The 27,784-nt window shown below is 51.3% G+C and overlaps 1 protein-coding gene across 3 annotated transcripts; it reads right to left on the reverse strand.

Annotated features, from left to right (window-relative positions):
- PSEN2 (presenilin 2) lies at window positions 1–27,559 on the reverse strand. Of its 3 annotated transcripts, XM_072948641.1 has the most exons (14): window positions 27,482–27,506; window positions 26,773–26,908; window positions 21,145–21,229; window positions 20,489–20,524; window positions 16,430–16,590; window positions 14,187–14,401; window positions 12,817–12,958; window positions 10,617–10,684; window positions 9,710–9,930; window positions 8,543–8,641; window positions 6,102–6,185; window positions 5,632–5,733; window positions 1,828–1,946; window positions 1–718 (listed from the first exon to the last, which is right to left on the reverse strand). In XM_072948641.1, exons 5-14 carry the CDS (start codon window positions 16,568–16,570, stop codon window positions 563–565), a joined length of 1,347 nt encoding a protein of 448 aa, XP_072804742.1. In that variant the 5' UTR covers window positions 16,571–16,590; window positions 20,489–20,524; window positions 21,145–21,229; window positions 26,773–26,908; window positions 27,482–27,506; the 3' UTR covers window positions 1–562. The 3 variants fall into 3 exon arrangements, with proteins under 3 accessions (XP_072804742.1, XP_072804743.1, XP_072804741.1); XM_072948642.1 differs by lacking the exon at window positions 26,773–26,908 and having other exon boundaries at window positions 5,632–5,730; window positions 27,482–27,559; XM_072948640.1 differs by lacking the exon at window positions 26,773–26,908 and having other exon boundaries at window positions 27,482–27,559.
- Between the last annotated feature and the right edge of the window lie 225 nt (window positions 27,560–27,784).

The raw sequence follows: 27,784 nt of genomic DNA on the forward strand, positions 1-27,784 counted from the left end.
TTCCAACAGGATTCATCTCTTTATTGATATTAAGACACTTTTCAGCAGTGACTGCTGCAACAAGGACTCCGTTTCTAAAGGTAATAAAATAATGACAACATCATAGACAAAGCATTTGGGACTTTCCTTGCAGAGAAAATAGGCTTTTCTTCTCCAGGCAGAGTGACCAGGCACTATGTGCCACCCCGGGCGTGAACTCCTGGTCCCGAACACACACACCCTTCCTCCTTGGGGGCCCTCAGGACTCCAGGCTGTGAAGCCAGAGCGGCGGCCTTGCCCACACCCCTTCCACGTCCTTCCTCAGCGCATCCGGACCGACTTCCCACGTTTTCCGTCGGTGAAGCCAGTGCTCGGGAGGGGTGAGCCGCCGTCCGGTGACAAAACAACTAGCACCAAAAAGCTGGTTCTTCTTCTTCATGAAGTAAACACGCTTTTTAATTCGTTTTTTCTTTTTTAAGGAAAGAAAAGTCTTAAAAATATATGGCACTAGAGTGTAAAACTATACAAGTGCGTCCAGGTACGATTTTCTACAGTTTCCAGCCTGCAGTGCCCGCGCCTCCCTTCAGATATAGAGCTGGTGGGAGGCCAGGGTGTCCATGAAGGGCCGCACCAGGTTGTCTGTGGAGAAGTAGAAGATGAGCCCGAACGTGATGGAGATGGGAAGCGCAGGCAATGCCTTCTTGAACACGGCGAGCAGCAGGAGGGTCAGACACAAGCCCTGCAGGACACAGAGCAGGGCGTGGGATGACTACCGGTGTGGATGGGGGACCAGAGCAGTTAGTGACAGTCTAGTCCCTGGGTTCTGGGGCTTGTCAGAAAACAGCCCTGGACACCCTGTCATCTTCCCTGCCTTCCCCAGGGGACATATATTTATACAAGAATTGGACAGGCCTGACTGAAATGCCAGCGAGGTTTGGTTTGGGAACTGACGATGCCATGTCAAATGACCCACCCCCTTGGGAGGAGGCACAATGGCTGCCTATCCTGTCCCCACCCCAGTCGATGCAAGCTGTGGACCAGAGTGGGGACAGGGAAACAGAGTGCATGACCGATCCTTGGGGAGGGCAAGGCTTCAGGCCAGACAGTCTGGAAATGGAGGAGCCCAGGGGTCCACGACCCTGTCTCTGACACACACTGTAGGCAAATACAAAATGTCCAAAGAACTGGAGCCTCAGCCCTAATGCAGCACGTGACGCCCAGGGCAGAACACTGAGAACCCACCACCCAGAGCCTCCACCTCTGAGATGCAATCACATAGGATGCTTCCCTCATTATGTGTATCTGGCCATGTTAAGTGACTATAGGGTCCTCCAAATTTCACTGCTGGGATCAAAGTGACCCCCTTCCCAAGCCCCAGGAGACCCCTGCAACTCAGAACCCCATGGTGTCTGGGTGGGATTCAGGGAAGACAGGAAGACACACAGCTCTGGAGTCAGAGACCTGAGTTCAAACCATAGCTCATCCCTCACAGCTTTGTGCCCTCGGCCAAGGCTTTCAACCTGTTCTGTCTAAATCTCAGGTCATCATCCCTGCCTCAGGTGCCATGAGACAAGCGCACAAAGCTAGCCAAGACCTTGGCACCTGGTGCGCGTGCTCAGTAACGTCAGAGCCCCGGTTGTCCCTCCACTGCTGTTCCTGCATCTGCTGACGACCAGAACCTCCTGGAAACCTCAGTCTCATCTTGAGGATCCTGGCAACCCTACCCAGCCCCTCTGAGGGGAAACAGCATCTGAAAATGGCCTTGGGTTCCTGGGCCCCCCATGAAGACCCCCAGGGGCCCTAATGCTGGGGGATGGGGGCAGGGAGCATCCTCCATGGCCCACTCACAATGAGGATGGCCACGAAGCAGGCCAGCGTGGTGTTCCAGTCCCCGCTGCCCGTGGCCGCCGCCTTGCCCACCAGCACGCTGTAGAAGATGAAGTCTCCAAGGCCGAGCTTCACGCCCCCTGTATGGCGAGAGAGAACGGACTGTAGGTTTCCGAAGCCCCAAGAGGACGCAGCAGAGAAGGTTGACACCGGCCGCTCTCCCCAGCCCAGGGGACCCAGGGGTCAGAGCCCTGGGGTCCTCCGAGGGCTGCCGGAGTAGCGTCACAGCTACCCTGGACCCTGGGACAAGACCTAACTGCTTTGGAAAAACAGCAGCCAGTGGGAAAAGGGGGGGACCTATGGCCTGAGTGACTTGCGGTCTAGGCTGTGAGAAGCCAGCATTTCCGATAACTCAGGTAAAACTGGTGCTTGGTCCCTGGCTGAGTAAAGACAAGAGCGAATAAAATGCATTTTCCGAGGCTGGTGGGAGGCCACACAACTGAGTTGAAATGAAAAATGCTTTTAAGGAAATTTAACTTTACTAATTTCAAGAACATGTATGATACCCACGGTCTTCTGGAGACTCGCCCCCCCTTAAAAGTAGCTAAACGTAACTTATAATTAGCGTATCCATTCCTGACAGGGAAACAACAGCTTCTAGAATGCTTTCAAGTTTGTTTCCATTAGTACAACTGCCCCATACGCTGGTTTATGGGATAGTTTTGTTCACAGTCAATAAAAGTGTTTATGTAATAGACTTGAATCGAGTAGATCTGCATCTGGGAAACTGCTCTGCCCGCCTGCCCCCTTCTCCTCCCTTTTCGGCTCCAAGCAAGAGGTGCCTCGCCTCAGGCACACCCATCCCTTCCTCCATGCACGCCTTTTGATGTCAGCTCCCTCATTTTGGCTCCTGCCTGGGCGCAGAGCGCACTGAAGTTCTGCAGCTTACAGAGCTGACCCTCCACGTCGTGGGTCTCTCTTGCTACCACCCTGACTCCCGCGTCCCAGCTCTCTCCCCTCCCTTATGTCGCCTCCTGTTCAATCAGTTCTTTCTCAGAGGAGCTCTATGCTCACCTCCCCGTCACTTCAGAGACCTGTGGCAGCAGGTCCCACATCCCCCAACCAACGGGCTCTGGCAAGGCCACCCTGGGCCCCGTGGGCACCCGTCTGTCTCAGCACCCTGTTCTCCTCCAGCTACTCCCCAGGATCCTCCCCAAGCCCCCTTCCTTTCATTCTGTAGATGTCACCCATGGGGGTCTGTCCCTCTGGCTGTCCATTCTAACCCTGCACCTGCCCTTGGTACCTTCTGGTGACCTACGGTTTTGACAGCATGTATATCCTGGTAACTCCGACTCGGGTCTCAAACCCTGACCTTCCTGAGCACCACACTCCTTCATGTGTCTCTGGCGTCTCCATCTGTCTGCCCCGCCTTCCCCTGTCACCCTCCACGCCTCCCTGCCCGCCCTTCGCCCAGCCAAGTCCTGTCAGTGCCTCCAGTCTGCAGCAGCACCATCTCCTCTCAGCCCGTGGCCTGAGTGGGGCCCCGATGGCTCCTCCCTCACGAGGTCCCCCAGCTGGCTGTGTTCCTTGCTGCTGCCCCGGATCTATCTGGGATGTAGCTCTGCTCACTTTATTTCCCTGCAATAAACCACTAAGAGTTCCCCACAGCCTCCAGGGTGAAGTGAGCTCCTCTGTGAGTACTGCTCACCCTCTAAGGTCCAGCCCCCAGCTGCTTAGGCCACCAAACAGCCCTGAGCTCCCTGAAGCTCTCCTCCTCTCTCATCTGAGCCTTTGCCAATGCTGTTGTATAATAAAGAATCTAACTGGCCTTAGTCACTGGGAGGGAGACCAAATCCTTGGAGTTTTCCAAGTAATAGGAGTGTCTGTTTTTCAGGAGCCCCTTGGATCATTTATGCAAATGAGACAATCAAGATGGGGCTGGTGACCAAAAAGACCACCTGTGTGTTGAGGGGGTTGGGACTCTGGGCCAGGCTGACCTCTGGTCAGGAGAAGGAGCCTGGAGATGAAGTCCAGTCCCATGAGCAATGATTCACTCAATCGTGCCTACGGAATGAGATCCCAGTAGAAATTCTGGACACTGGAACTCAATACATGTAACCATGTGTGGGGATGGGGGTGACAAGCCCTGATCCCACAGGGAGACAGCACCCCCAGACCCTGCCCTGTGTGGTTCATTTGGCTGGTCCTGACTTGCGTCCTTTATAATAAAACTGTAATTGTAAGTGCAGCACCTTCCTGAGTTCTGTGAGTCATTCTAGCAAATTTTCCAGCCTGTGGGGATTGTGGGAGCCCCCTGATTTGTAGCCCATGGGTCAGAAGTGTGGGTGGCCTGGAGACCCCCAGAATTTGTGACTGGCGTGTTAAGTAGGGGTGGCCTTGCAGACCGTGCCCTCGTGAGAGACACGCTGACTCCAGGTGCTCAGGGCCAGGCCTGGGTGCAGCCCACCAGCCTCTCTGCAGGGTGACCAATTTATCCTTCCAGGCCCACCTCAGCTTTGTATTTTCCCCACGTTGGCCCTGAGTCCTTCATATCTAACCTCCTGCCACCTGGGCTGCTCTCAACCGGGAACCCCTCAAGGGCAGAGGATGCTTTAATTCCGCGGTGTCTTCCTGCTCCTCTGTGCCCCTTGGCTCACGGTAGGTGGTCTGTGACTGTGCTGGCAGAATGGCTTTTTTTTTTTTTTGAAGTATAGTCAGTTTACAATGTTGTGTCAATTTCTGGTGAACAGCACATTGCCTCAGTCATACACAAGTATACATACATATATTCGTTTTCATATCCTTTTTCACCATAAGCTACTACAAGGTAACAAATATAGTTCCCTGTGTCATACAGTATAAACTTCTTTATCTATTTTATATATACCAGTCAGTATCTGCAAATCTATTTTAATCCCCTTGGGAATGTAACTACATCTCAGAACGTATCTGGGTGTGCCTTCAAGAATGTCTTCTACACTGGCTCCTCCTGTCTCCCAACCACCTGGGGCTCTGTCTTGGGGAGCCTCCATCCCAACTCCGCCCCTGCCCCACCCTCCACAGTCCTCCATCAGCCCCAACCTGGAGCAGTGCTGTCAGTGCTGGCCTGCCTGGCCCAGGCTTCCCTCTGGGGCCAGAGCCCACGCCCTGTGTCCCTCACGGCCACACTGGGATATACTCAGGCCACTCAAGCCCGCACTCTACAGGCCACAAAGCTGCCCCTCCCCACCCTGTCCCTCTTCCAACACAGCTAGAACCCCACTCCCCTGACTGCACCCACTGCTCACAGGACACAGACAGTCCCCTTGTTGACCCAGGAGGCCCTTCGAGCCCCTGCCTGCCTCCCTGCCGTCTCTGCACTTCAGCCTCAGTATCCTGCCTTCACTTCCTCGAACTCACTGAGCACCATCTGTCTCAGGGTCTCTGCCCTCACTGTCCCCTCGGCTGGAAACACACCCTCGCTGTGGGTCCCCCTCTCCTAGTTCCAGTGGCTCAGCCTCTGGAGCTCAGCTCAGAAGTGACTTCCTCTGACCCCCTGACGCAGGTCAAGAGCCCCGCTACTGCTCCCCATCACCCCGTGTCCCCTGCCTAGTCCTCCCGGCACCTGTGTGGCTGCCCCCTAGTGCAGTGCGCGCACAGCAGGTACTCAGCCAACACTGGCCATGGACGAGGCTTAGGTGGATGTAGAAGTACCTGTGGCTTGCCAACAGGACTGCACCTTTGCAGGTTTCTCCTTGATCTGGGAAGCCATCTCCCCTCGCGCCCTCCTCCCCTCAACCTCAGGGAGCCCCATCCGGGCCCACACAGACCATCTGGACACCTTACTTTCCTCCTCTTCCTCCAGCTCCTCCCCGGGGTAGCCAGGCAGAGGGGGCTCAAAGACTTCAGGGTACGAGGGCTCCCCAAAACTGTCATAGGAGTCTTCTTCTGGGTGTCCCGGAAGAGAAGATGACCATCGTCATATGAGGAGGAGGCGAGGGAGAGAGAAAAAAGCCGGTCAGGGGGTTCTCTGACCTCAGGACTCCCCTGTCCTCACCCCTCACCACGCCCAGCCCAACACAAAGAGGATTCTCCAGTCCACACAGCAAGAAAAGGGAAGCAAGAGGAATGGGGCCGAGACAGAGGACCCAAGTCCTACCGGCGCACCATCCCCAAGGTGTGCATGTCCGGGGAGGTCAGCCTGCCCTCCTGCCCGCTCAGTCTTCATGTCTCCTGGACAGGACAGGTCAGGCTGAGCTGAGTGCAGATGAAAAGCCACCCTTGATGATGAGAGGCTGTCGGCCCCTGATACTCACCCATTTCCGGGTCATAGGGGAGCTGAAGGGCTCCCTGCGAAGAGGGATCCAGCTTGGCCATGCCCACCGTCCACACCATGGCAGCTGGGAGAGGAGAGAAGTGTCAGGCCTCAGGCAGCACTAGCTGTGGCTGCCCCAGCACCTGGGAGGCTGGCGGGCCAGGCTGTGTCCCCAGGAAGCCAGCACAGGACCCTCAGTTCCCGAGGGTACTTGCGTATGCCCCACTGAGAGGGGGCCACGGGGGAGGGGGTCCAGACTCACTGGCCTGGTGTGGGCAGGCAATGCTTTTTCCTGTCTTTTTTTGTCTACTCACAAAAACAAAGATAATATCATCAGTGAACAGTTTGGTGAACTAATTAAGTTTTTGTTTTATTGTGGTAAAAAAATAACATAAAATATATCACCTTAACCATCTTGAAGGACACAGTTTAATAGTGTTCGGTATACTCACATTGATCTCCAGATCGTTTTCATCTTGTAGAACTGAAACTCTGTACCCCTCCCGCTCCTCCGAGCCTCTGGCAACCACTATTCTACTTTCAGTTTCTGATTTGGACTACTCAAGATATCTAAGTGGAATCACACAGTATTTATCTTTTTCCGACTGCATTATTTCACTTAGCATAATGTCCTCAAGGTTCATCCATGTTGTAGCATGTCAGAATTTCCCTCCTTTTTCAGACTGAGTAATATTAATATTCCAGTCTATGGATATACCACATTCTGTTTATCCACTCTTCCATCAGTGGACCCTTGGGTTGCTTGCGTCTCTTGGATATTGTAAATAGTGCTGCTAGTCAAACATCTGTTCAAGACCTGCTTTCAATTCTCTTGGGTCTCTGTCCAGACATGGGATTGCTGGATCATGTGGTACTAATGTGTTCTTTTTCTGGCCTGGAAACTCTCTCCTGAACTCTCATCTCGTCTCTGCAACTCTCCGTCTGAATGTCCAGTGAGCATCTCAGATACTCTCAGCAACTGCCCTTTGACCCATCCACCAGCTTCCTCCCTCTTAGTAATCATCAACTCCATCCTTTCTGTTGCTCAGGACCAAAGCATTGACATCTCCTTGACTTTCCTTCTCACAACCTGCACCCACACCAACAGCAAATCTTTCAGTTCTGTCTCCAAAACGTCCAATCTCAGCGCCTCTACCGCTGCCCCGGGGCCAAACCCCAATCTCTTTCCTGGGTTGTTTATTCAGCCTCCAAACCTGGCTCCTGCCTCCACTCTTGTCCCCGGCACATTCTGTTCTCCACTCAGTACACTGTGCGTGGACCTCTTAAAACGTGGTCAGGTCAGTCCACAATCTTCCAGTGGCATCACATCTTACTCAGCAGTAAAAGCCAAGTCCTCACCGTGGCCTAAAGGGATCTGCCTGCCCTCTCCTCCTCCCTCCACTCCCACCACCTGGCCGCAGGGTGCTCAGAACATACCAGGCACTCACTGCTGTTCCTTCTGCCTGGAGTTCCATCACCAGATTTTCCTAAGGCAGGTCTCTGGTCAAATGTCACCTTGTGACACAGGGTTTCCTTGGTCACCTTATGAAAAAGAGCTTTCCCTCACTACCCTGGAATCCTCAGGCCCTCACCCTGCTTTACTTTTCCACAGAACACTCCCCTCCTGACTTACGTGTCTGTCTGTTTAGTTCCTACCTGTCTTCCCTGCTCGAATGTGAGCTCCATCAGAGCAGAGTGACAGTGAATCAAAGTCAGGAGTCATCTGGCCTCTGCCCATCTTCAGGGTGGGCCTAGAATGTGCTTTCACACCATGCACCAGGCTGCCGACAGCTCTCCACCACAAGCTTGGGTCTTCGTTTATACAGAGATTAGCCAGCACTCTAAAACCCCAGAGCTGTGAGCTCCATGAGGCCTGGACCTCTGGATCCTGTTTCCACTGTACCCCCAACACCCATCACAGTTCTGGCCACAAAGTGGGGATTTGCCACACGTCTCCTGAATGCATTTATAAACCCCCCACCCAGGCCCCGAGGCCAGCAGCAACCCTGCATGTCTTCCCTTCAGAGACAACGTCAACCAGCCGTGTAGCTGTTGAGGAAGCCCAGAGAAAGGCAGGTGCACCCTGTATCCCCAGACCCCTGCCCTGAAGAGTCTGTCTCCAAGGCCCTTTTCAGGGGCGGGGAGGGCTGAGTGGGTGGCTGTGGGCCCATAAGAACGTGCCAGTGGAGGCTGCATGGGATGAAGGGCAGGACCATCTCCCCTGAAGCCCCCTTCCTGCTCTAACTCTCCAAGCTTCTCCCTGTGTGATAGCAAAATAAAACTTACCTTCATTTCTGGAAGAAGGAGCCCCTACTGGGATCACCAAGGCTGCCTCCTCCCCTTCAGTCAGGGAAAGGGTTAACTATCTCCTAGTCAACTCTGAAAGCCATGGCCAACACATCCCTGGTTCCCACGTCTGAAAGAGGCATGGGGGTCACTCACATGAATATATCAGGGCAGGAAATATGGGCTCATTTCTCTCCTGGGCAGTTTCCACCAGCATTCTTAGTGGCCCTTTGGGGCACAGCACAGCCACGAGATCTGGGAAAACAAAGACGTCCTTGGCATGTTAAGAAAGACATTTATTCCCAAGCAGTCCTCGGAGAGGAGCCAGCCCGCTAACACCAGGCGGAGGGGGCAAGTGCGTCCCAGAGCCTTGGGTGAGGCTCTCAGAAGTGCCCTGTTGTTCCAGCATCCCCACCCAACAGGTTTGGCCACCATCCCCAGAGCCTGCGCTCACTGGAGCCCACAGTGGGGCCTGAGCCGGGTCTAAGCGGGTGACTGCAAACAGGGAGCTGCTGTGTGCCTCAGAGACCCAGAGGATGGGCTCGAAGGCCTAGTTCTCTGAGCTCCAAATTTCTTATCCTAAAAATGTAAGAAACAGTACTAGCAATGATAATCACACTAATACAGCTGGCCCTCCACATCTCTGTGTTCCATATCCATGCATTCAACCAACCATGGATCAAAAATATTCAGAAAAAAATTTCAGAAAAGTTCCAAAAAGCAAAACTTGTATTTGCTACAAATAAGCAACTATTTACAAATCATCTACATTCCTTTAACAACTATTAACATGTCATTCCTATTGTATTAGGTATTATAAGTAACCTAGAGATGATTTAATGTACTTGGGAGGATGTTGGCAGGTCATACGCGAACACCACGTCATTTTACATAAGGGACTTGTGCATCCTTGGCTTTTGGTATCTGTGGGGGTCCTGGGACCAATCCCCTGAGGATACCGAGGGACATCTATACTAACTGAACAGCAGCTAACATTTTGGGTGCTTGTCATTATTTATGGAGACTGTGCCCAGTCTCAGGGTTGTTCTGAGGAGCAGGTGACTTGTGTGTGCAAAGTGCTTAACGGTGTGAGTGCTCAGTACACATTTGCTGCTATTAATAACCACATCAGCAGTAGTGATTCCACAGGACCCTGTGTGTATTTTTTTTTACGAAGGTGACCTTCTCAGAAGGGAGACCATCCAGGCCTCCCCGGGGACAGGGGATTTCTCAGCACCCACCACCTCATGCAGCAGTGAGGACCCAGCCCTGGACATCTCCCCACGGCCCCCACCCGGCTCCCGGCCCGCCTGCACCGCCTACCGTACACGGAGATGGCACCCAGGATGACCCAGGCGGACCACTCTGGGAGGTACTTGATGAACACCAGGGCCATGAGTGCGCTGATCATGATGAGGTAAGCCTGCTGCAGGACCAGGGGGCCCTTCCAATGGATGCACACCATGCCCACTGCCCCAAAGTTCCAGACGGTCAGGAACAGGGTAGGGTAGTCCATGGCCACATTGTAGGTCTTGAGTACTTCCCTGTAGGACCAGAGTCCAGCCCATGGGCTGAGAAACTCAGTGGAGGTGTCAGACCCTGATACAGTTCAACACCCCCTGCTCCTCAATCATGAAGTCCCAGCCTGGTTTTTTCAACCTCTGGCTTCATTTACTAACATCCCCTTCTGCATTTCTATGAGCCCTACAAGGAACCACTTGAAGTGTTTTCTGGAACAGGGCAGAGAGTACGCTGATGTCTCATCCTCCCACTGGTTCACATAAACATGTGCTGACACAGCCTGGAAGACCCTCTGCCAGTAGAACAGGACCTTGGAGAAGTGTTTTCTCCCATCCTCCAGTTTCTCTGGGCCCTCGGGTCAGGCTGATATCCCAAATCCAGGGCAACAGAGATCACTCTCCCCATAAACTAGGAGGTACCCAGGCCCAGCCTAAAGATCAGAATGTAGATTTTGAGGGGTTTCTGCCCTGCCACCTGGGTTCACAGAGCACCTTCTCTGTGATGGTTCCATGTATTTGTTTTAAATCAGGAACCAGAAAGAGACGTGTGGCCCAACGCAGAGCTCCACTCCCCGGTCGAGGAGCTGAGCTTGTGCAGCAGCAGCACCGGGGCAGGTGTGGAGCCCAGGGGGCGCCCCTCCCTCCCAGGTCCTCCTCTCCCACAGGGAAGGGGTCCTCGAGGACCCTGCTGCTCACCAGCTGCCACTCACCCGAGGTAGATGTAGGTGAAGAGGAACAGCAGCATCAGGGAGGACATGATCAGCCAGCCGTGGATGAACTAGAAGGAAACAGGCCGGGTGAGCGTGGGCCCCCAAACCACAAGGCCCCAGCCGGGAAACCTTTCTTCCTTAGGCTCCTCCATGACTACATTAGAAGGTGGTCGTTTTGTAGACAAGGAGGGAGGGCACAGAAATTCAAGGGCTTCTCTGAAGGTAACCCAGCAAGCGTGCGAGGGAGCTGGGCCTCCCTCAGGTCTAACGCCTAGGACTCTACTCATTCACACGGACACATCTCCCGCACCCCAGGCACACTCCCGGCTCTGGAGATAAGGCCGCAAGGCCTCTGCCCAAACATGCTGCGTCCCAGTGTGAGGCAGTGAGACTATAAACACACACAAACGCATATTAGCAGGAAGTAACATGGGCTATGAAGAAAAAAATTGGCTGGACAAAGTGACAGGAGACCCACTGGGGTGCTACTTTGGATACAGTGGTCAGGGCGGGCTCTTGAGTTGGCTTTGTTTGAACAGTCAACCTGGGGAGTCAACACCCACCTCAGGGGTCTATAAACAGGTCTTCAGAAAGACATGTTCTTCCTCTCCTGGCCAAATAAGGGAGGTTCAAGGGCAAGGGTGGGGCTGATCTTAAAGCAGTCCTTCAGTCAGTGGCATGGTGGTCACCACTACCAGACTCTCTTGAGGACACACCCATCAGTCATCAGCTCAGGCCACTAGGGACCTCGGGAGGCCCTGGTCTATCTGGCCACACTGTACATGCACTGGTTGTCCTCATCCCACCCCACCTGCCCGGACCACCATCATCTCCTGCCCATGTATAGAGCCTCCAGGTAAATCTTGCTGAATGTAGACCTGAGCTGCCTCTTAACAGATCCCGGGAGCAGTTGGTGGCACCTGCTGACCATGGCAGTGACAGCTTTCCACACTCTCCATGTTCCTTCTAGCTTGTCTCCACATGTGCTGTATCCTCTGCTCCAAACCAAAAGCCCTCTCCCCTGCTCCCCACCATCCACAGCCTTCCCTACCCCAGTTAAAAACTCTGCCTCATTTGCACAGGTAATTATTTATTGAGAAGCTCCAGCTCCTAGACACTCCCCTCCCATCAATCACCCCCATGGCTACCCTCAGCTGGCATAGTGCTCATCTCTCTAGATTGAGCCTCCCCATCTTTCTCTCTGTTCCATAGATGATGGCAGCCTGAATACACAGTGCTGTGCACACCTGCAGGTGAATGGTTTTAAATCAGGTAATGTCCAAGCTAACTTCCGTTCAGTCTTCGGGACTTCAAAGCCTTCCTTGGGAGAAGAGCCTAAAACCCATGTCTTAAAGCTCACAGATCTCTAGGGATGGGCAATGGCCATGATTTCGACCAGGTGGGACTCCTCTACTCCTCTCTGGGGTGGCTCTGTATCACGGGGAGGGAGGCACCCAAATGTCTCCCAGCACTGGAAGACCTCAGTGCAGCATCTGCACATCCCCGGCCGAAAGGGAAATGGAAAAATAAAAATAAACCTGGAGGGGAAGTACAGGGTAGAGGGAGCCTTAAATAGAGCATCTCACTTCTTCGGAAGGAGAAGCAAAATAAAATTAACTTCTGAATATGAGAAGTAACACTCTGAACGTTGCAAAGAGGAACTCAATTAAGTGGGATTATGTGTCAATTCAAAGGACAATAGTATTGGGTAATCCATGGTCAGGGGCAGGAGTGGGAAAAGTGGGAGAGAGTATAGGCAAACCTCGAAGATACTTGAGTTCAGTTCTAGACCACAATAAAGCAAATATCGCAAGAAAGCAAGTTACAAGAATTTTTTCGTTTTCCGTGCATGTAAAAGTTATGTTTACACTATATCATAGTCAAGTAAAACTGCAATAGCATTATGTGAAAAAAAACCAATTAAAAAACAACATTAATTACAAAATAATGCTGTTGGGAAAATGGTACCAACAGACTCACTCAACGCAGGGTTGCCACAAACCTTTAATTTGTAAAAACTGCAGTATCTGCGAAACGCAACAAAACAAGGTACATACGCAGAGTTGATTTTGCATGGGGGAGAAAAGAATTCTGTTAAAAAAAAAAAAGCCAAAGGTTGCTGCATCAGAGGCACAGAGGGTTCCTTGGAGCTGGACAGAAGGAGGGGAGCGGGCAGACAGAGGGCAGGGCTGGCACTCACCTTGTAACAGCGGTACTTGTACAGCACCACCAGGAAGATGGTCATGATGACAATGACGCTGATCATGATGAGGGTGTTGAGCACGGAGTTGAGGAGGCGCTGGCCCACAGAGGGCGTGTCCTCAGTGAACGGCGTGTAGATGCTGAGGGAGAAGGCAAGGGCCGGGTCTCTGCTCCCTGCCTGCTGGGCGCACCCCACGGCTCGGCATAGGCACCATGCTAGGGCTGCCCCAGAGGGGTGCCACCCACCATCCCTGTGAGCTGCCCTGACTTTCAACCCGTCTCCTGGCTCCCGACTACAGCCTATGACTGAGCCGATGTCCCATCCTGGAAGAGCCGGGCTGGCCTCACCAAGGCCTCGTCCACTCCCCTCCCAGTTAAACCCTACCATGGAGGTGCTTCTTCCTGCCCACCCCACCTCTCAGCTCTGGTCCAGGGAGACCCAGCAGTTCCCCACCCCACCTCCACATCAGTCCCACCCAACCCAGGACGCCTCCACCCCTACTGCTTCCCCTACCACACCCAGTACAGCCCAGGAGCTGTACAGGCAGCTAATAAACTCAGGAGGCAATTTTTTGATCTCTCGCTCTGTCCAACCTGGACTTTAAGAAGCAAACTGCCTGTGATGTTCTGAAACTACCTGCTTTTCATCTGTGCTGCTCTGAATCCCAAACAGACTATAAACTTCCTGAGGGCAGGGGCTTCTCTCTGCTCTTTTCTTTAAAAAACCAAACCAAAACAACAAAAACTCTCTAGCTTAAAAAAAAAAAAAGGATGTTTAGAGAAGGCACTCAGCAGTGATTAGCACAGGGAGGTGGGGGAGGGGGCAGAGGAAGCTTCTCCTTTTTTCATGCTGCTGCTACTGCCATTCTTTTTTACTAAAATAAACAAAATCTCCCTTGCAAGGCTGGAAGAGAGCTAAGGAATCATCTGGTCCTCCTTGGTTTACATTCATGAGAGCAGAGGCCCAGAGAGAAAGCAACTCGTTCACAGTCACCCAGTGATGGATGACACAGCCATACCCAGGAGAGACTGCCCTCTGCAAGAAGATCCAGCATGCCCAAGTGTTGCGTGGCGGCACACTGCTTTAAGCCCTTCATGTGGATTAACTCGTTCAATTCTCCTGGTAACTTTGTTCTCAAACCCATCATACAAACAAGGAAACTGAGGCAGAGAGAGGCTAGGAATGTGCCCAGGCAGGTCATCCAGCCAGGAGGCAGTGCACGGACCAGGGTGTGGATTTGGGCAGCAAACAGTCCCTGCTCTTTACTGCTGTTGGCATTGGGGCTGCAGGTGCAGTGAGCAACGGAGGCTGCAACCCCTGCCCCTGCCCCTGCCCCATGCCCTGACCCTGCCCGGCCCCCAACTCACAGCTGTCCATTCTTCTCCGTGTAGAAGCGCACAGATTTTATGGTGGCCACCACCACAATCATGCACAGTGTGACAGGCACAAACAGCATGATCACGTGCTTTGCCCCATATTTGAGGGTCAGCTCCTCCTCCAGGCCCGGCGGCCGCCCGGGAACCCCACTGCAGACATAGCGGTCAGGGTCCTCCTCGTGGTCCTCCTCGCTATCCTGGCTTCTCTGTGAGAGACCATGTTGTGAGTATCACAGAATGCCCCCAGCTGCAGGCCTAACGACATAGCGCATGGGTGTTTTGGAACCAGAAACAAGACGTTTGGATGTTGCTTTCCAGATATAAGAACCAGTCTATGGGCTGTACTTTAGATATGGGAGTGGTGGGATTCCAGGACATCTGCAAAGTTTATGAGGATACCTGGAGAAGACTTAGAGTTGGTAATAACCACCAAAGATGCAGGAAGCAAGGCCATGGTAGCCACAGGAGAGGACAGACTGCAGAATGGGTTTGCAGCATGTCTAAAGATCTGCCCTTTTCCTCAGGACAGAACTCAGGATGCCACTCAGCTTTGTTCCCACGGTCATACTAATGTGGGAGGAGACAGGACAGGTGATAGTAAGAAGGCAGAGACTAAACATCTGTGGTTGACAAATCAAACTAGAATGCTCAGTACAAGTGTAAACTCTGGTTGTAAATAATACATGAAAATTTGCAGAGTAAGAAGTTACTTTCAATGTTTTGCCCCTAAAAATCAAGCACGCAAAATTTGCACCTCTGGACCAAAGAGGCTAACTGGGTGTCAAACATTTGAGAGGATCTGGACTAAGGGGGAAGGTTGGGGAATATAAATGAGGAGGCGGCAAAGGAGGGCAGGACACCTGCCAGTCGCTGGCACAAACTGATCTTCACGAATTTGTTTTGGAATTGTGGCGATTCAGGGTCATTAACTGCCTTGTTAATTATATTAATAGCCAAGACAATGTCAAATGAAACAAAAATTAAAAATGACCGTTGCTTTGTTATCAGTTCTTTGCAGAGAGAATTCCATGGAGACATTCAGCTAAGAAGGAAAGGAAAACTGTTAATGAACAGGAACTGAAACAACTGAAATGCACAAAAACTCCAGGAGATAAAAGAACTAGCAAGAAACTGCTAAGGAGTGCCATGCAGTGGCCTTGAGCTGGTGGCACCTCTCTCAGAGCACAGAGAGGACCGGAGAAATGAGCTCAAGTTCCAGCAAAGAGGATTAAGCCTGGCTGGAAGAAAAAATTCCACACAGGTTTCTTAAATAGTATAATGGGCAAAACAGAGAATGAGACTCGGGCAAATTCAAATGTTGTTTTATCCTGATGGGGAGGGAGGTGGCTTGGCAAGGTGGCTCTCCTAAGTCTGTCATCCACTTTATAATGCTATCATTGCCTGCCCTGCCGGCTGCAGAGGTAAGATCACAGTGCTGCCCACCCCTCCTGTTACAGGCTAAATGTTTATGTCCCCCAAATTCCTATTTTGAAACCTAACCCTCAATGTGACGGTCTTAGGAAGCGGGAGCTTTTAGGAGGTGATTAGGTCATGACGGTGGAGCCCTCATGAACGAGATTACTGCGCTTATAAAAGAGACCCCAGCGAGCCCCCTCACCCCTTCCATCACCAAGAAGACAGCTGCCTATGAACCAGGAAGTGGACCCTCACCAGATACCAGATGTGCCAGCACCCTGATCTTGAACTTCTCAGCCTCCAGGACGGTAAGAAATTTCGCCCAGTCTATGGTATTTCTGTTATAGGAGCCTGAATGGACTAAGAAGCATTTGCAGCTCAAAAGTCAAACATGAATCAGGTACACCCATCTCCTGGCTACCACATCTGGCCGTCCACCAAAAAGGTTCCCTCCAGCAGTTTCTTCCTGCTGTCCTTCAGCCTCTGTGCTGCCTGCCCTGGCATCCAAACCCACTCGCAGGTTCTGAGGAAACAGTAGCCTGCACTGGGAAGGTAAATCTAAGGGGCAGGGCCAGGGTGCAGAGAATCACTCAGTCCATCAGAGTCAGTCGTTAATAGGCTGTGTATGTCTTGAGTCTGCTATAAATAAAGCCCTCACGGACCTAAGATCTGCCACGGGGGACCACTCATCCTTCTGGCCAATTCTCTCACCTTTACTTTCCCCTCCCTCCCGCATCAGGGAATGTCTGGTTTCCATTCATTAGGTACAGGAACCCCAGAGGCCTGTCTGGAGTCCTCAGACTCTGGCAGGAACCTACCCACTGGGCAGCACTCTCTCCGTCCTCCAGGCCTTGCCGGCCCTCCTGGCAGGAGCGCGGCGTGGGGCTCTCAGCCGACATCAGTGACGTCCGCTCGTCACACACTTCTTCCTCGCTGTCAGAGGCCATGAACGTGAGCATGGCCCCGCGTCCGAAAGTGCCTGGAAAAAGGAGCAGAGGGGACCCTGTTCCACTTTTCTGCGAGGCAAGGGCAGCGGAGGGTGAGAGGTGGCTTTAAGACCTGGACACAGGTCCTGCCCAGCAACGACTACCCAGGACACACATGTCAAAAGGACTGCTGTAAAGTAACAGTCCCCAGGAGCCACCACTGAGGCTGCTGTGGCCTCAAGAGGGACTAGCTAGAGGAGATCCAGGCCACAGGGGGCAACATTCCCAACTGGAAATGTCAGGGCCACTCCAAACTGTCAACACAGTCATGCATTCAATCAACAAACATCTATTCAGCACCTTTGGTGTGCCAGTGACAACTCTGTCCTAAAAAACCCCCAAAAACCAGCCATCCAGTGTGACAAATTATACAATCCAGGTGTTCACTGGAAGGTACAGAAGCACAAAGACAGGACTAAGACTCAGAGACCAGGAATGCTTTCTAGAAAAGATAACATTAGCCGATGGAGAGAGGCAGGAAGGAAGGACAGGGTATGAAGAATGTTCCTGCCAGGGCCCTGCACTTCCAGGGCTAGTGTGGGGGTAGGGGCTGGGAGTAGGAGTAGGGCTGTGGAGGTGTAAGGGGTCTCTGGTGCTGTGTTAAGGAAATGTGCTTCATCCCCCGAGGACAGAGATGTCAGATCAGATCTCTGGTTAAAAATATCAGTCTGGCCACTAACTGAAAAAGGAGGGAAGGTGACCTCCCTGGAGACAATTGTGGGAAATGAACAGGGTGGCAGCAAGATGGATGTGAGTGAGGGGGTAGAATTCTGAAAGGGTAGGAGGCAGCCAGTCAGGGCCAGATGCAGGGGATAAAACAGGACAGCATAGCCAGGCAGGGAGTAGGATGGGGGAGAGCAAGGTTTCAGCAGAAAGACTGTAAGCTTGATCCAGGAATCTGTTGATGTAAACAGGTTAAAGGGGGAAAGAGTCTAGGAGGTGGCTGAGTGCCCTGGTCTGAGGCAGAGGGGAGGGAGATGAGAGTCATTAGTTTAAAGTGGCAGCCGTGGGAGCAGTGAGCTCAGACCAGGGGGGCGAGTGTGTGTGAGGACTGTCCCCCAAGATCGCTGTGCTGCCCCAAGCAGTGTGTGTCCACAGCAGCACCACGTGGGAGCAAGGGTGGCCTGAAGCCCTACTGACACCCTGGGCAGGGCCAGCAGAGCCACCATCGGGACCAGCTCCCTCATCACTAGCCTCCTGGAGAAACTGGGGCTAAGCCTCATGCTACTAGGGACAGATAGTGAGGTCTGCTCTTTGCTCTGAGTTTGTCTCCACATCAGTCACCCCCAGAATTTATAATGTTCAAACGGAGTAGGCAGGTTCCTTCTACCAACTCAGCCAGTCCTGTTCATCTTGGCAGGGTCTGTGGCTGTTGCTTTTTTTGAAGACAGTGCCCCAGGCTGTGTCCTGGATATACCCAAGTGGAGTTCAACTCCATCCCCCAAGTACAGGCCCACAGCAGAGCCTGACTCTGCTCACCTCACTGACTCAGACCCTTCCAAAAGACTCCCTGGAAGGGATTTAAAAATGAATAAGTAAGCTCCCCTGGGTTTAGCAGAGATAAGACTAAGAGAGGGGACAGTCTATCAGCTGTGGGGATTAGACATCTCAGGTCTCGAGGAGAAGATGGACATGAAATGGGCCTCAAAGATTAGGAATATATTGCCAGGCAGAGACTAAAGGAGGTGGGGCATATGGAAGGTAACTCAGAAATAGATGATGGAAGGGGGACCTGGCAGGTCCTATTCTGACAACACCCAGCAATCTGCTGTGGCTGAAGCGTGGGGACCAGGGAGGCAGCGGTGGGAGGTGGGACCACCCCAGGGAAGGGTGTGGGGGTTGAGGTGGAGGCTGACCGAGGGGGAGGAGCTGACGCTGGCAGGGGTGGGGCACAGGGAGGGCACGGGGAGGAGCATGAGGGTTTCAGAACTGAAGACCGAAGTGAACGGAGTGCTCTTTGTGGGAACAGGGTGCCTGCTGAGCACTCCCACCTCTTCCAGGGAACCCCCAGGGCTGCAGAAAGCAGACCTGCCCCTCAGTGGCCAGACCTTGGAACCAGCAGAGTCCACATAAAAGCATAACTTGAAGGGACACAGCTTTGCAGCCCAACATGCTGTGAGGCCTTGTGAAGTTCTTAGCTTTACTTCCTTCATCTGTGGTAACGAAAGAAACTATCTAATGGAGATCCAAGAAGAGAAACTATAATGCTCTCCTCTGCAAGGCTTGGCCCCGCTAGGTAAATCCTCAGCAGATGCCTGCTTGGACCCAGGAGACACCCTCATGGCCTACTCTGACCATGGTGAGTCCATCCTTAAACACAGAGCTGGCTGCGTTTCCTCAAGCTACATGAGGACAGTCCGTCTGGAGCAGTGCAGTGGCTCTTTCAATACTTTGCTTTACGGCAGCAGTTTGTTTAGGGTGTGAGTTAGTAATTTAGTTCCGATCGCCCTCCTTCTGTTTCTTCCATGCCTCTGGAGGGCCTGGGATTTATCTTCGCAGTGACCAGAGGTGCAGATCAGGAATCCTTGCGTCTAAACATCAGGGCTGCAGCCCCCGAGGGCAGAGGGTAAGCTCACCCTTCAAACCACAACAGGTGCAGCATCCGGGCTACCCCTTCTCCTAGACTCCCGAACAGCAAAGCATGAGGGAAATGGACCAGAATGAGCGAAGATGCTTCTTGGAAGGAGAAAGGGAGCTACGGCGCAGGTGAGGACAGAAAAGCAAGGGACACAGGATCAAGGAGGGTTAGGGCGGCCTTCCAATTTCCATCTCTTCAGCCAGTAGCCAGTTCCCAGGAGAGCACTCCTGCCCCACAAAGTCTGAGAAGGGAGGGTCTACGGAGGGTGGGTCTAAGGGAGGACTGTATCCCTTCCACGTGGAACTGCACTGCCCCGAGGGAGAAACGTCAGGATACTACAAAACATGCTTTTCCATCCAACACGTACTTCATAGCCTCCTCACCAGGAAACTAATGCTCCCTGAGCAGCTTCCTTCCCTCCCTGGGCTGTGCCTGACCCCCAGAAAAGCAGGTCACAGAGGGGGCTGCAGCAGCTGGTCTGGGCCGTCAAAGCAAGGGCACCCTAACCACAGCCCCTGGGCCTGGTGGGCGTGGATGGACTTGTGGAGGTGCCTCTCAGAGCTCCAGGCACCTGAGGATATGGCTTAGGACAAAAGGAAGGCTGCATCCCCTGAGATGCTGTTTCTCAAACCTGAGCGGGTAGTGGTGGAACAGGCACTGAGCCCTTTCTGTGCACCAAACACAGCAGTCAGGAAGGAGGTACTGCCATTCTTCCCCATTTTACAGATGAGGAAACAAATTAAAAAACTGACAGTCACCCTTGGACTTAGGTAGGTTCTGAGCTCTTAAACACTATGCAAGGCTACTTATTTAAAATGTACCTCCCAAGCTCCATCACGACCAAAGGTCCAGGGATCTGCATTTTGAGACAGTCCCAAGCTGGTGTTAGACCTTCCCTGGAGCTGCCCCTGCCAAGTAATCAGATGTCCCAGCCTGGGCCCCTGGCTCGGTACTGCAAGTGTCCAGTTACAGTCCACCTCCCTGTCGCAGGGGCAGGGCACCTCACCCACCTACCTTGACACACCTATTGCTCTGCACTACTTGCTCGCTGAACGGGGGAATGAAAGAATGAACAGTCCTTTCTCCTGAACGGCCCATGCCTGGTCAGAGAGCCACTGGGGAGGCAGAGGAGCAGAAGCTCTTTAGACTAGGAGAGCCTCAGGGGGAGAAGAGTTACCAGGATGAAAAAGTCCCCAAGCACTGCCCACCGTGGAGGAGGGTGTGGAAAAACTGGGTCTCAAACACCCCCTCATACAAACTGGACCAGCCTTTCTGAAGGCAGTAAAAATCAAGAGCTTTAAAAACATTCGTACCTTTTGATCCTGAAATGCTACTTCTCGGTATTAGTCCTAAGAAAACAATAAAAGATTTACATAAAAACATGGTTGTTGCAGTCATTTATAATCGTTAAAAAAAAAGTGAAAATGACTAAGATTCCTGACTCTGTATGATAATACATCCATCTAATGAGGTCTATTATATGACTACTAAAAATCTTATTTCAAAGAATATTTAATAACATGAAAAAAACAAGATGTTAAATTTAATAGATACAAAACTTCACATATATAACCATCTGATTTTCTTAGAAAATGCATGTATAGCTATAGAATATCTATAGTATATATAATGTATATAAAATCTATATAATCTATATAATGTACAGAAATGAAGGACAGGCAATTTACAAAATATTATAAAACATAAAGGTGGTTTTCTTTGGATCGCAAGATTGTGGGTGATTTTTACTTTATACTCTTCTGTATTTCTCAAAGCTTCTATAGTAAACATAGATTGTGTCTGTAGTTTGTTTTTTTAAGCTACTCATTTTTTAAAGAGAATAATGAATATCAACATTTAGAGAGATTTTCTTCCATCCTGCCCTCTCCCGCATCCCCTCTCACTGGTCTGGGAGGAACAAATGGACTCATGAAGCTACTTTACACCTTTTCCGGGCCCCACTTATTACCTGGCTCCTTAAGAAAAACAGAGCGGCTGGGACGTACTCCTTCTGCTTCTAAGGTGGAACTGAAGCCTGATGGTACTCTGAAATCCTTGGAGGGAAAAAATCACCACTCAAATGTGTGCAGATAAACAAGCTTCTTGCTGGATGTTCATCCACACCAGAGCACCAGTGACGCCAAGAACTCCCGCCGGGAGGCTGAGTCACAGGCAGGTGGGGGTGGGGCCGGGTGACTCTCCTATCGCTGATGTCAAATCCTATCAACTACATAGCAACCAGCTCTCCACTCCCTCAGAGGGAGCAGCAGGAAAACACAGAGAAGCTGATGGGAGGAACGGGTGCGCTAGACCCTGGAAACCCTTCCCAGAACAAAGCACTGTGGCCAAAAGCTGCCTTGGATCAGGATGCACAATCACACATTCAAAGAAACCACTGCTCACTCCCATTAATTGGCTGAACAGGACTCAAATGCTGAATTAGCCAAACCAAGGAAATCTGACCCAGAGAATTTCCCCAACCTTGCTTGTGCCCGCAGTTCCTGCCATTATTATGGGAACCCTGGTGACACAATTTCCTCGACCTTATTTTCATTCCAGAAAAATGCAAAGGTTCTGACCATAAAATCTAACTAGGAAACAGATTCCTACCTAAGTAGGAAACTGATTTTTAAATGCCATGGTAAACACTGATGCCTCATGGGAAAAGATGGAAGTTGTGGCTCTAAAAGAAAACTGGGAGTCACTACACTTACCAGAAACAGGTGGGGTGGCAGAGAAGGGCTTGGATGCGGGCACTTGCTTTCTTTGTTGTAGCAAGCCTAACTGAACAGAGCCCCTCCTCTCTCTCACTGTTGGCGGAAGCTGACTTAAATATTATAGTAGTTTCAGACTTCAGTTATTCTGGGTTTGTTACTAAACCTTGTATGTACTCCATTTTCCCTCAGGAATATTCTATGCTTTCAATGTGCACACTTTGGGTCTTCAGAACTTTAACTAGAATTTCTATGATTCCCTCATCGTGAAAATAAAATTTACCTATCCTCAAAAAAATTATAGTAGTTTCAGGTGTACAACACAGCGGCTTGACAGTCTTATGGATTATATTCCATAGTTACTATAAAATATTGGCTATATTCCCTGAGCTGTACATTGCATTTTTGTATCATTTACTTTATACGTAGTAGTTGGTACCTCTTAATCCCCTCCCCCTCCCATAACACTAGTTTGTTCTTTGTATCTGTGAGTCTGTTTCTGTTTTGTTATATTCATTCATTTTATTTCTCAGGGCTCCCTCAAAAAGGGTGGTGTTAGTATTAAACAGGCCACTTCCCATGGTCCCATGGCTACCTGCCAGAGCTCTCCTGACCCCTGGGGCATTTTCAGTCTTCCCCAGGGAAGGGTTTGCTGAGGTGAGGAAACTCTCTTAGACGTTCCCACGGCTTACGCGCCTGCCTCCCCTGGCCCTGAGCACCTGACCATGTATTCGCCCTGGCTGACCTTCATCCATCTGTCCATCCATCTCAGCCCACATTTGCTGGATGGTTCAACACAGGGAGTCCTGCAGGGGGCCTCTGAGGCACCACTCCGCCCTCCTGAGTCACAGGCCCCAGGTGACCCTATGCGGCCTCCTGAGCCTTGACCTAGGCTCTAGATTTACCTCAGTCTGCCCTTTCCTACTCAGCAGTGCTCAGGAGATGATTTCTCTCATTTCCTGAAGGAGCCTGGGAAGGGGGAAGTTTGGAGGCGGCAAAGGGAAACTGTGGAGGTTACCACACAGGCCATGCCCCTAACATGCCACCTCTGAGTAGGGCGCAGAAAAAACTCTGTTTTTTTGTTTTTTAAACAAAAAGGATCAAGCCAGTGGTCAAAAGCTGAACCTTAGAGACAGAGTTCAAATCAGCTGGCTGTGTGATCTGAATCACATATGCAAACAATTTAATTTCACACGGCCCATTTCCTCTCTTGTAAAAAGCAAGACAGGCATGCTTTGCAAGATTACTGTAAAAACTAGAGATATATGTAAAGTGTCTGGCACAGAGTAGATGTTCAATAAATGGTAGTTATAATGAAGATGAAATACAGGCAGGGACACAGTGAGAGAGGGGAACAGAAACCCGTCAATGCCCCTCCTGGAAAGTTTCGAATCTGTGAAACCATCAGACACGTGAGTTGAGCACTAAGGTCAAGCCTTATCCAGGACCTGGGTGTTTCCACTTTAGCCCCAGCCCAGGGTACGCTGGCAACGTGAACATTTTATCAAACAAACGGGCATGTCCACAGACTGATATCATAGCTCGCAAGGACCTGAAAGGCCATCTGGTCAACACCCCATTTCATAGGGAAATCGAAGCCCAGAAGGACAACAGGAATTGGTTAAGGGCCCACAACCAGAAGCCACAGTTGCAGCTCAGGTCTCCAAGGGGCCAACGCGGAGCTCGTCCCTGCTCCTCAAAGTACTTGCGAGGGTCACATACGCAGTGACCCACGGCCGCAGTCACACAGGCAGCCCACAAAACACAGACAAGAGGTCAGGAAACGTCTCCTCACTCACCCACATGGTTGCCTGCCACCTTAAATACTCAGTAAAGTCTCTCTCCCACCCCTCACTCCACAGCTCCAGCCCAGGGCCCCTCTGCCCTCCCTCTGCTACCTCCACATGGGAGGGCAGTGGCGGGCAGGGCACCCTGCAGAAAGTACTCCCATGTGGGCAGCAGGGCAGGAAACAGGGCACTGTATCTCCAGGTCAATTCAAAAGGGAAGGTGGGACAGTGTACGGCTGGTGAGATAAATAATGGCACATTCAAGTGTTCTACACATCCACCAAATCCAGTTTTCCAAGAATTCTCAATGCAGGGAAAATTCTGAAGGCATAACTTTAACAGAAAAAACAGGATACAAAACTTAATCTGCAGTTTTCTACCTCTAATATTTTAATCGATGAATACAGGTATGTACATAAAGTACTGTAAGGAAATGTATGTTAAGAGTGGTTCTCTGGGCTGGGGGCTAAAGGATGACTTGAAAAAATATTTCCCGAAAAGATACGTACACCCCAATGTTCACAGCAGCACTATTTATAAGAGCCAAGACATGGAAACAACCTAAATGTCCAACAACAAATGACTGGATAAAGAAGTTGTGGTATAGTTATACAATGGAATACTACTCAGCCTTAAAAAATAATAAAATAATGCCATTTGCAGCAACATGGATAGACCTGGAGATTGTCATTCTAAGTGAAGTAAGTCAGAAAGAGAAACAAAAATACCATATGACATCACTTATATGTGGAATCTAAAAAAAAAAAAAGACAAATGAACTTAGTTACAAAACAGAAACAAACTCACAGACATAGAAAACAAACTTATGGTTACCAGGGTGTAGGGGGTAGGAAGGGATAAATTGGAGTTGGAGATTTGCAGATACTAACTACTATACATAAAATAGATAAACAACAAGTTTATACTGTATAGCACAGGGAACTCTATTCAATATCTTGTAGTAACCTATAATGAAAAAGAATATGAAAATGAATATATGTATGTATATGTATGATTGAACTATTATGCTGTACTCCAGAAACTGACACAACATTGTAAACTTACTAACTTCAATAAAAAAAACCCACAAAAAACTGTATTCAAAAATAAAAAATTTAAAAAATTAAAAACAAAACAAACAAAAAAATTTCCCTAATTTTCTAGAGTGAACATTTATTGCTTTTTATTCTTTTTTTTTTTTTTTGCTTTTATTCTTAAAAGGTCAGGAAGTTTCTGGTTAAGATACAGCAGAAGGTAAGCACCTTTTACATTTTTATTCCCATTGTTCCACAGGACTGTACTTTAGCAAAGACGAATGAGCAACCCATTCTCCCAGGCAATGATGAGACTGGACAGAAATGATCCCCCTCCCTGACATCTGGTCTTCCCTGAGGACTGATTCGAAATTCCTTTTCCCTAGACTGTAACACAGCAGCCTTACCACCTCCAGGCCCAGAAGCCAACACTGATTACACAAGACTTGAATCCATGTCAGATCCGGCCGGCAAGGTGAGGAGAACTTCCCAGGCCCTGGCTGAGGACAGCCTGGAGGGCATGCCAGCCCCAGAGTCCTTAGCATTCCACCCCCAACCCCACCCCCAGCTGCTGGAGTCCGGGAACAGGTGGCAATACTTCCAGAAACATTTGTTGTCTTGCCAGTCCCCAACTAAACAACGTCTAAAAGTCAAAGCAACAGCTGAAAAACAGCCAAATGTGTCTTTAATAGAAACATGCATGTGACCTTACACACACACACTGTTTTGGTTTCTTTAAAACAATTTTTTTTTTGCTTTGTCACGTAGTTACTAATGGAGACCACACAGCAGCGGGCAGCAGTGCAGAGACATGGATAAGGCATGAGTGCGGGAAGCCTCCTGTGCAAAAACTCAAAAGACGAAGAAGACACAGCCAGCTGGGTTCAAATCCTGGTGCCCACAATCACAGAAGTCACATAACAGAACAAGCTGCTTGTCTCCTTGAACCTCGGTTTCCCTTTCCATACAAGGGTAAAAATAAGAACTACTTCAAGGTAATCCAAGCTCTTAAGACAACTGTGATAACAACTGTACAAAACAGCTTTTTATTGTATATAACAAATATATATAACAAGTTATCTTGTCATAAGCATCATCAATAACTTAGAGAAAGGCCAAGGTAGTTGGAAGCCTCTCATTTGGCAAACCCTGGGTGTGCAGCGGGACTGTGAGTGGCCACAGAGGAGCTGGTGGCAGGGGGGTGGTGACAGGCATGACAACCTGCTCTGGGGCCTCCAGGCATATCTGAGTGGCAGCCTCTGGCCAGGCTCTTCCTTGTCCTCCTCTTCCTCAAATAGACAGGCTCAGGGCATTCACCTTCCATCCATGCACATGTCAGACTCTAGACCTGGTGCACAGATACTTCAATACCAAACAATACAGACTTTATCCTGAACACCCATCCCACTCCACAGCAACGTTCCTCCAAGCTCCCCACTTCCAGCTGCTGCCCTGAAAGCCCCCTTGCACACCCAAGGCACCAACCTGGACAGCCTGCCTGATGGGCAGCTGAGGCTGCAGCTCTGAGTTGGAGGCTGGACCCCAGGCCCCTTCAACCAGCTCGGCCCAGAAAATACAGCTGCTAACACATTTCCCCGCCCCCACACAGCCACATTCACACAGAGGGAAACCTGAGGCTCACACACCTGAAGCAGCTTATACAAAGCCTCTAATTACTGCCAAAGGTCTTGGCTGAAGTCCTTAGAGACTTAGATGTCTACAGAACAGGCCATGCAGACATTAAGGGCACCCATAAGGGAAGCCGGGGTCCGTACTGATCAAGTTATTCTCAGGACAGGCTGACAACCCAAGCTGTCAATTTTGAGTTAAGCTGGCTCTGCAACTGTTCTGGATGGGATGCCTCGCAGGTTCTCCATCTGTAAAGGAGGATGCAGCTACTGCGCCCATCAACAGTTCATACCGTGAAAAGGGAACAGTCATCAAGTCACCGATAAGGGTATTTTATCCAACTGCCAAAGGGCTGAGGTTTGGTCCCAAAGCTGGACAACAGAAGTAGAGGCCAGGACAATGGGTTCTAATCCTGGCTCTCATACATCCTACCTGGGTGACCTTGAACAAAGTCACTTTAGCTCTGAGTTTCTTCACAGATAAAATTTGGGGTGGGAACTAGCTTCTGTTTCGGGTTCCTTCAGCTTCAAAAGCTTGATTCTGGGAGTCTCCTCATAGCTGTAAATGCCTGATAAGACAGCCAAACACCGCTGATAATGAAATCGGAGGCTCCAGGCCCGGATCTGAGGTGTCCCTCACTTAACGCGGAAAGACCCTTGCCTTCCCTCCTGCCCCTGCAAAGCAGTGCCAGGAGCCGGGTGTCACAACCTGGCAGGGCTGGGCGCTGACTAGGTCCCAGTCAGGATGGAGGAACACAATGCGGCGTCCGCACGCCTTCGAGACCCACGTGCACGGCTCCTTTAAATGTCCCGGCCCTTTAACAGCTCGCACCGCGCCCACCCCCGGCTGGGGCTCCCGCGGCAGGGAGCACCGATCCCGGCTGAAGGCCGGAGGCCTGGGGCCGCTCCGCGTGTTCCTTCCACTCCCCAGTTCCGGGCCGGCCCTCAGCCCGGCTGTCCCAGTGCCCTCCCCTCTCCGGCCGCTGGGGCCGCAGCCCCAGGACCGGCGAAAGGGCCGCGACCGGCCATCGCAAGGGGCGTGCGGAGGGCAGGGCCTGGCCCTGGGACTGCGGCTCCGTACTGCGCCCTCCATGCCACCGGCTGCTGGGCCCGGGCCGTCGCGCCCCAACTCGCCCACTCACCTGCTCTGCCGCGGCGCTCCGGCCGTGTTTACCCGGCTGGCCGAGCGCCCGCAGGACCCGCCGCCGGCGCAGACCCCGCCCCAGACCCGCCCCGGCCCCGCCCCGTCGGCGACGCCACGCTTCCCGGTCCGCGTCTGGCCCCACCTGGAGCCAGGGCGCGGGGAAGGCTAGGGGCCGGCAAGGGGCCAGGCCTGCCCACTGTTCCGCCGCGGGGACACCCAGACGAACCTGACATGGGACTGAGCACTGACCTTAGAGGGTATGGAGGCCGGGTCTGTAATGTAAGAGGGCCCTTGGGGCACC

This window comes from Vicugna pacos, chromosome 23 (genome assembly GCF_048564905.1).
Source record: "Vicugna pacos chromosome 23, VicPac4, whole genome shotgun sequence".
NCBI classification, from domain to species: Eukaryota; Metazoa; Chordata; class Mammalia; order Artiodactyla; family Camelidae; genus Vicugna; species Vicugna pacos.

Coding starts and splice junctions, on each gene's coding strand:
- PSEN2 (XM_072948640.1), bottom strand. CDS start 16,570: ATGCTCACGTTCATGGCCTCTGACAGCGAGGAAGAAGTGTGTGACGAG. Junction 9,931..10,616: donor TTCACCTACATCTACCTCGG/GTGAGTGGCAGC, acceptor CTGGTCCTACAG/GGAAGTACTCAAGACCTACA. Junction 719..1,827: donor GCTTCGTGGCCATCCTCATT/GTGAGTGGGCCA, acceptor TGTGTCCTGCAG/GGCTTGTGTCTGACCCTCCT.